General features: G+C 41.8%; 1 protein-coding gene across 1 annotated transcript in view; it reads left to right on the top strand.

The window, feature by feature from the left end:
* Nucleotides 1-722: 722 nt before the first annotated feature.
* The window catches only part of FBXL7 (F-box and leucine rich repeat protein 7), a 233,424-nt gene continuing 225,685 nt past the window's right edge, over nt 723-8,461 (top strand). Inside the window, exon 1 of the mRNA XM_086609037.1 lies at nt 723-787. Coding sequence (XP_086465163.1) covers nt 762-787 — 26 coding nt within the window. The 5' untranslated portion in view covers nt 723-761. The remainder of the gene's footprint in view (nt 788-8,461) is intronic.

The following is an 8,461-nucleotide window of genomic DNA, read 5'->3' as shown; positions in this document are numbered from 1 at the left end:
GTTGTTTAACCTGAACTTTTTAATGAGTCCAGTCTCCTGTTGCATAGACACTGGCTTTCCCACAGCTTTGCTACGATAAATAATTTTACTTAGATGATCAACAGGGTGTGAAGAAGAAAATATAGAGAATTTTATATGATCAAGTGAGGAAGGGGATGCTTTCTTCTTTTGCTTTTCTCCAATGCCATTCTCATAATTTCAATAGATTTAAGGCAGTTTTATTTCTTTCAATGATTAAAAAACCTGACGTGTACAAATTTTGTCATGGTTATTGAAATATGTGAGAGCATATGTATCTGTAACAAGTTCTGACAGATAATCTGCAGTGTGCTTTGTATGTGGCATGTCTGTTTAGAATTCACCTAAAAAGAAAGCTGCTCAAATGAAAAAACGGTTAATGAGGAAAAATAGTAACTTGTTTTTCAAACATACATTAGACTTTACTGATCTCACTGTGCTTGGACGAAAACTTCTTCAAGCTGGAAAACAGTGGTACACCAGTTGACTTACCGCAGACCTATCATCCTGGAAACAAAGAAGGTTTTTTTTTTCCGGTTTCCAAGTTGCAAATATTTTGCAATTTATTAGTCATGAGGAAGCTACAAGAATCTCATGAAAAGATAGGTCTTTTAGCTGTTCTTCTCTTTCCTGTTCACAGGGAAAGGTGTGACAGACCAAGTCTGTCAACTTGGTAATGAAAAAGAGACAAACTTCATGCAAAGGAATTTTGCACAAGAACACTGAATATATACGAGGGCCCAATGGTGAAATGCCAAGATGTATATCAGTGTGCTAACTCCACTGTTATTACAGTAAGCAGCCTTATACAGCATGTAGATCCACAGCATTGTACATACACAGCAGACTCCCCTGAATAAAAATGTGGTATTGATTTTGGCATGCTCTGCTGCACTGTTGGGGTCCTTAATGACATGCTGTTACTTCAAACAGCATGACAAAAACTTACTAAAATAATCTATTTTTCCCCAGTAATTAGAGGCAAAGCAAAAGTTAGATGATCCCAAACAGCCTCTGATGAGAATTTCTCTTAATGCTTCTTTTGATCTCTAGTGTTCCTGCTCCAAAGTATAGCATCTAGGTAAAAATAAAATCCTGTTACTTGTTTCATATGAAAGTGTTTCTCATCTAGACAAATTTTAAACATTTTGTCTCATCATTAAGGATTTTGCCACTGATGATACTGAGATAGGGTTTCTTAGTAATACCTACCAGCCTCTGGAACACTGGGACAAGGCAAAAACCCAATTTTGGGTTTGGAAAAACAAAGATAAGGTACTGCAGCAATGATATGGCTCCATACTTCTTTTCTTCATTCTCTCTCATCCTGCCTGAGCTGGCAACAAAAAGAATATAAAGTCTTCCTGCACTGGGTAGTGCAAAGAGGAACTTGAGCACCTTGGACCTGTTGAGTTTGGCATAAAGTTGTCATGTGTTCACCAACCCTTTCTTCAGGGGAACCTTTCTGTCCAGCTCCTGTGTGCATCAAAGGACAGATCTGTGTGTTGCCTCTTGAGATCATCTGCTTTACAATGCCAGTAGTGTTGCATAAGGTTATTTTGCTATGGAGATTGTTAGCAGTGAAATGAGTTTGGGAGTTTGACATTGAGTGAGGGAACATAGGATGTTAATAGCAAGCTGTCCCTAAGAATGAAGCTATACAATTTAGAGGATCTAGCCTTTTCAGGCATTTGTTACAGCACAATGAATGCAGCTCATTTCATTTCAAAAGCAGATAAGCAAGTATGTGCATCACAGGAATTACTCAAAGAAGGTGGTTTGAGTTTTGAGACCATTTGCCTCAACAATGCTTCAAGAGTGAAGAATACCACTTGGTAATTTAAACTTTGCCTTAATAAGGATCTATAACATTGGTGTTTCTTAGAGACGTTTTTTTTCTTTTCATGGAAGAGAAACACTTATAATACAATTAGAAGACTCAGATCTATCCATTACTGAGATCATACTATGTCCTTGAGACCTGTGATAGAATCATAGAATCACAAATGATTTGACTTGAAAGAGACCTTTAAAGGTCATCTAGTCCAACTCCCCTGCAATGAGCAGGGACATCTTCAAGTAGATCAGGTTGCTCAAAACTCCATCCAGCCTGACCTTGAATGTTTCCAGGGTGATACAAGTTGTGATGCAGTTCTGCAGTGCTTCTTCACTCTTCTGTGCCTTCTGCTATGTAGTGTGCATGTGTAAGCCCACGAGAGGAGTCAGGCATAGTCACAGCTCTCACACTTAAATTTCATAACGATTGTAGTAACTTCACTTTGAAACAAGATTATGACCAGTGCCTTCCCTTTTCCAATGTACTTTTGTTATTTTCCCCTTGCCCAGTACCACTTTCCAAATAAATCTTTTCCCTTTCTTTTCATCAATCTTTATGCAAAACATTGTTCTTCCATCCCTGAGGACCCATGCACCAATGTTAATCATACACAAACTATTCCACACAGCCATACTGTAAAGTGACTAAGTAGTATGCATGTGACAGTATAAGTGTGCAGTTACCTGCCTATATAAGGTTATTGAATTAACCTAAATGTGATTAATGGTACTAGTTACCTCAATAAAGGTAACTGAAGGAGAACATGGTGTTTCAGTGTTAAAGATCTACAGAAATACAGTTTTAATAAAAGCAATTGCAACTGCAAGTAACTTCCAAATAAAAAAAAATTAATAAAGATTATCTTTATGCAGAATTATTTGGTTAAGTATCTTTGCTGGCTAAGTAATTAATCCTGCATGACAGAATCATAGATTCATAGAATGGTTTGGGTTGGAAGAGACCTTAAAGATCATCTAGTTCCAACCCCTCTGCTATGGGTAGAGACACCTTCCCCTAGAAGTCTTTGAAATGAAATTAAGAGAACAGCGTCACAAAAAGTTTTAGGAGTGCAGTAAATACATTTGAGTGCTGGGCTTGAGCTTGGAGTTCCAGAAGAAACCACCCATACTGACCCCTCAGAATGGCAAATGTAGGACCTAAGGCCAACTGAGCCAAGGAGAGTTGCGTGCTCTGCTCTGCTGGTATTGGCACAGACCTCTCACATAGCACGTCTGCGCACATGCTCTTGCTGTGCAGAGTGAAATCTGCCATGACAAAGACTATCAGTCTGCTAAGGCTTGTGTTCCTCATATGTTCTCGATGATGAGCCATAAATATCCTCCAAGCTAGTTGTACGGTATAGTACTGTAGTTATGGTGGTCAGGTTTCTGTTAAAAATACCATGTAAAAGAGCCGAGAAATGTGAAACAGATGAAAAAGTTGTAAAACAAAGATGAGATATAATGGCTGATCTCATGATAACTTCAGAAATTGTCAGTGCCATAAAGTGATGTGTTAGTCTATGGCTTTAGGAGAAAACATAAATGCAAAACAGATTTTCTATTTTCTCTGTTCAGCTAATGAGAATTTGACCAGAGTACAGGCATTTCATCTTATATTGACCTGCTATTTTCACTCATTTGAGAAAACAACTGAGACGTGGTTATTTTGTGTGATGGCTTTTGTAACCCAACACGTACATCTAATTTAGCAGCTTGCTGGATCGTTGCATCCCTCATAGCAATGTAGTCCCTGCTCTGTCTTGATCTGAGTTTCACGCTTTGGCCACGTCCCGTTCCCTCTGTCCTTGGATCAACATTTTCTGTGCAGCAGTCCCTCCGGTGAGCTGGAGGACAGCAAAATTCTGTACTGCAGCTCATGTGAGATCAGCCAGTCTCTCACTTTTCCTAGGGGTAGGGACATTGGCTGCTTTACCTAAGAGGGTGATAGAAATGGAGAGTGGTTTCAGCCTCCTTGTCTTCCTCTATATAAGCACAGGGCAGAAAGAGGACTCTGAGTCTTTCAAAGTTTTATGGGGGAGCTGTAGGCCTGTGCGTGCAAGAAGACAACACACAGCTGAAACGTGTGATGGTAAACTCCTTAGTTCACCATGTTAATGCTATTTATTCCTAGCATTGTAATTTTCCCTTTCTCATTTTACCTTCTCCCTATCCCTCCCCTGACAGCTGTGATCCACACAGGCAACCGACTTCAGAAGTCTGACTTTGTCATGGTATTGAGTGTGTGCCACAGCTGAAAACGAAGCTTCTCTCCAAGTGTCATTGCCTTAGTTCCTGTGGCAAAGTGACTGAAGCCTCATTAGGTCAAATGATCCATCCAAGGTGTCTGGGAGATATTTTCAGTTTTGAATGAGCCAAGACCAGTTATCACAAAATACTCTGCAACAGATTTGATTTGCTTAAAAGTGGGACAGTAGTATCCAAACCAACAAGAGGGGTTGCCATGAGGGGCATCTTAAAATGAGTGGGCCACTAATCAAAAGATAATTAAAATTATAAGCAAAATATGATTTTGAAAGTTGATCACTTTCAGTAATGCTTTTCCCCAGCTCTCTGTTTTCTTGTACTGTAAGGCGTAACAAGAAATAAATATCCTAAAACACAGGCCCATCTGCAGCCTCGAAAAAAGCAACTAATGTGAAAGAACAGTAACCCCAGCTCTGGAGTTTTTTTGTGTTGTTTAAAGCTCTACATAAATCAAGAAGAGGCCCACAAAGGGAAGACTGTTTGGATTCAGGGACTGGTCTTGATTTTCTGCTTAGGATAATCAAGATCAGGAATCCATCTCTAATTAAAGGCAAACAGAAAATATGCAGGATTTTCACATACATTCTTTTCATACTCACAGTTTAATGTGTTATGTATACAGTATTCTTTCCCTTTAATTCAACTTTCTCAAACTATGTGCAGACAGCTTCAGCTGCAGGGAAAGGTGGGAGTATTTAGGATATCCAGAATTTAACTGTTTCACTCCTACTACAGAAAGACCTGTTTCTTTGTCAGAGGTATTAAATAGAAATGTGGTTTCTATTTTCAACAGAAAACCTCAGTGATCCTGTGAGATTCTGGTGGGGGGGGGTTGGGGGGTTGTTTTTGATTTTGGTTTTTAGACAAGTAGATCCTAGTGAAGATGTTTTCCTGGTTTCTTTGAAGAAAGACATGCTTTTAGTTTTAATAAACATAGTGCTTTTTCCTTGTTTGCTTCTGTTGTACTCTGATTCTTTTTGCAGTGATTTTCTGGGGAAATGTCATTCAAGTGAATGAAATTTAAGCAGGATGTGGGTTTTGTCACTTTGATGGTGATGTAGTTTCCCAGATGCAAGTTTTTGATTAAGAAATTAATATTGGCAGATTGGGTATTACAGTAAACTGAACAAGCTCGAGTATGCGGTAGGACCACATCATTTTGCATAGTGATGTTCAATTCCCTTCTCTCCCCACACAGTGAAGTCTGGGGTTGATCTACATAAATTCTTAGATTTCTAACAGCAGCACCCTGTAAGTTGAACTATTCCTCATGCTTTTGGCTCCCTTTCTGAGACATATTGCTGACACTTCCATCACTGAGTCAGTATAACCCAATGAATCCATGTCTGACGTCTAGTTTTTAATAGAGGGAAAGGTTTTTGATGATATATGTGGTTGCGTTTAATTCTGTGGCAATAAGATGGATGAAGGTTAAAGTTTGGCTGAGATAGTTCTACCCTGAGATCCTCTTCACCTAACACTCAGAGGACACTTACTCATGCAACTTGACATTGTCCATCAAACATGCTTTCCATAATTAAAGAAGCTTTGTGTGTTGAACTGGATGCAGAGAGCCAGCACAGCCTTTCGCTAGGCCAGTTGTCTGGAGTGGTTTAAACTGTAAGTGATTAGGAGAGGCAATATCGAGGAAATTTCCAATCAAGCAAAAGATTCAGTATCTTCAGCAAAACAGTTTTCTCCTGGAAAAAAAAAAAAAAGCATTAAGAGCCAATTTCCTTGGATAAAAGAGTGAATGCCCTTTTATCCAGATGTAAGAATAGTAATAGCTGTGCAAGGAATACTGGACCATTTTTTTGTAATGACTATTTTTTTCTGTGGCCTGTTTGTCCAGTAGTTAGAAACTTCCTGTAAATCATTTATATTGATGTAGGTATTTTGGGGATATGTATTTTTCAACAAGTTTATTTAAAATAGTAAAAGCAAGCATGCACTGCTTACTTGGTTAGTCATCAGTGCATCCTTGGTTCTGCGTTTTTCCTCTCTTCTGTTCATATGGACTCTACCATTTACTCTTCTGAAGAAAAGTGAGCTGTAAGAAAAAGCTGAAAAGGGAGAGCAGGTACCTAGGTGTCATGGTTTTAGGCCGATCCAGCAACCAAAACTCACGCAGTCGCTCCTTCTCCAATAAAGTGGAGAGGAGAAAAATATAATAAAGGGACTGAGGGTTGAGACAAGAACAGAGGGAGCACCCACCAACCATGGTCCCAGGCAAAACAGACTTGGCTTTCTCAAAGCAAAACAATTTATTAACGGTTACTTAAAAGGACAAAGGGAAACAAAACCGGTTACTTGAGAGGATAAAAAGAAACAAAGCCAGATCTTGAAACCGACACCTTCCTCCTCCCCTCCCCCTCCCCCCTCTTTTTCTTTTCTCCTGGCTCTACCTCCTCCCCCCAGCAGCACAGGGGGCAGGGACTGGGGGAGTGCAGGTCAGTTCATTCCGTGCTGTTACTGCTGCTTCTTTCTTAAAGGAGGAGGAGTCCTTACACCCTTTTCCCCTGCTCCAGTGGATCCCCTACTCATGAGGAAAAATCCACAAACTTCTCCAGTGTGAGTCCAGCCCACAGGAAGCAATCCTTCCCCATCGGATTGCCCCAGTGTGGGCTTTACCACAGTCTCGGGTACTTAGGGAGCTGTAGCCACTCGCTCCGGCGTGGGTCGTCACACAGACTCCAGATGCCTCTCTGCCTTGCCGTGCGTCCCAACACGACCATCCTCAGGCTCAGGCATCTTCTCCCCACGGGCTGCGAGTGGGTCTCTACTCCACCGAGGCCGTCCTGGTTGCAGGGGGGCCGCCTGCCGTCTCGCCACCAGCTGCAGGGGAAACTCAGCTCCGGCACCTCCTCCCGCTCCATCCTCACTGACCTGGTGTTGATGCAGCTGTTTCTCTCAGATCTCAGTCCTCTCCAGGTGAACTCAGCCCAGTGGGCACCCCGGGAGTGGGGTGCTCCCCGAGTTCCCCAGCCGGCTCCGCCGCTGCCATCCTCAGTGGGCGGTGCCGGTCCAACGCAGGCAGCTGCCCAGTCGCGAGCCAGGGAGCGGGGGCAGTGCCCTCCTCCCTTCTCTCCTCGCTCCTGGGCAAAGCACCTTTTCCGGTTCCTTTGTCCCGACTTAAATAGGGCAATTTGCAGAGGCGCTGATTGGCTCAACCCCGAGGTGGATGGCAGTCTGATCTGGTGGCCAGAACTAAGCCTGACCCGGTTCCAAAACCAGGTTAGAGGTCACAGGGAGCAAAGCCCCTCTCCTGCCACCAGAACCCCCACCCCCTCCACATCAAACCATGACACTAGGTCTAAAATAGCTCATAAGGACGTCACTGCAGAGGGAAGTTTAGCTTTAGCAAAATGCAAGTCAAGTGCCTGTTCTTCCTGCAACACTATCAAATTGCATCCCCTCCACAAGACCAAGCGCTTTTTGCTTTCTGACTGTTCTCAGCCCTGCAGCCGTTGCAGCACGCACCTATTCTTCCTCGGATTTGCTGAGTTACTGGGACTTGCCATGATCTGCTTTCTCTGCTGCACTGTCAACCTGTGAGTCTTCCCTGTAGCTGTGACCTTGCTTCAACTCCTTCTCTTGTTTTGCTGCACCATAGTTCGCTTTGTTCTGGGCATGGTGGACTCTCTGCAGGCTTCCGTTAGAGGCACCAACTCATGAACAGGGATGACTTCATCTGAAGTCTGATGCTGTTCCTGCTTTGTTGCCTGCTTAAATCCACTGTATAGATGGTTTACCTTTCTACAGGTTGTAGCAGAGTCACGTTTTAGTGGCATGAGAATGACCCCATAAGTAACTCAGCCTGCACCGGTGGTGGATGTCAGCAGCTGCACTTGCAGGCCTAGCCTAAGCTGTGCTTGCTTGCAGGTCAAAAACCTCACAGGTGTTAAGGCTAATGGAGGTGACTAAATGTGACACTATCTTTAGTTAGAATAAACTCTAATTTTGTTTGTCTTTTTTAGAGGTGCATTTTATAGCTAGTGTTTTTTACTGTAGTACTCATCAATAAGAAATTAAATCAGCAAGCAGGTAGAACTGAGGTTCTTCAAGATTTTTACTTCTTAAAATTGACTCTAAGCAAGTTTCTGATTCACGTATTTAAAAAAAAAAAGCCTTCTATCAATTAACGTTACTTTTTTTTCTTATAAGGAATCCTATTAATATCTCAGTTCTTACAGATTTGCCATAGTGGAAAACTTTAATCCAAAAATACGTAAGAAATCTTTTTTCTGTAACTTCAAAATTGGCAGTGAGCGACCACTGTAATTTTAAAGTAGATATTTGGCGTTTTGGTAAAGATTGTTGCAGCTTTTCTCTTCCAGCT

The sequence above is a fragment of the Tauraco erythrolophus genome, chromosome 3, assembly GCF_009769465.1.
Source record: "Tauraco erythrolophus isolate bTauEry1 chromosome 3, bTauEry1.pri, whole genome shotgun sequence".
Classification (NCBI taxonomy): Eukaryota; Metazoa; Chordata; class Aves; order Musophagiformes; family Musophagidae; genus Tauraco; species Tauraco erythrolophus.
This window is presented reverse-complemented; position numbering and strand designations above follow the sequence as displayed.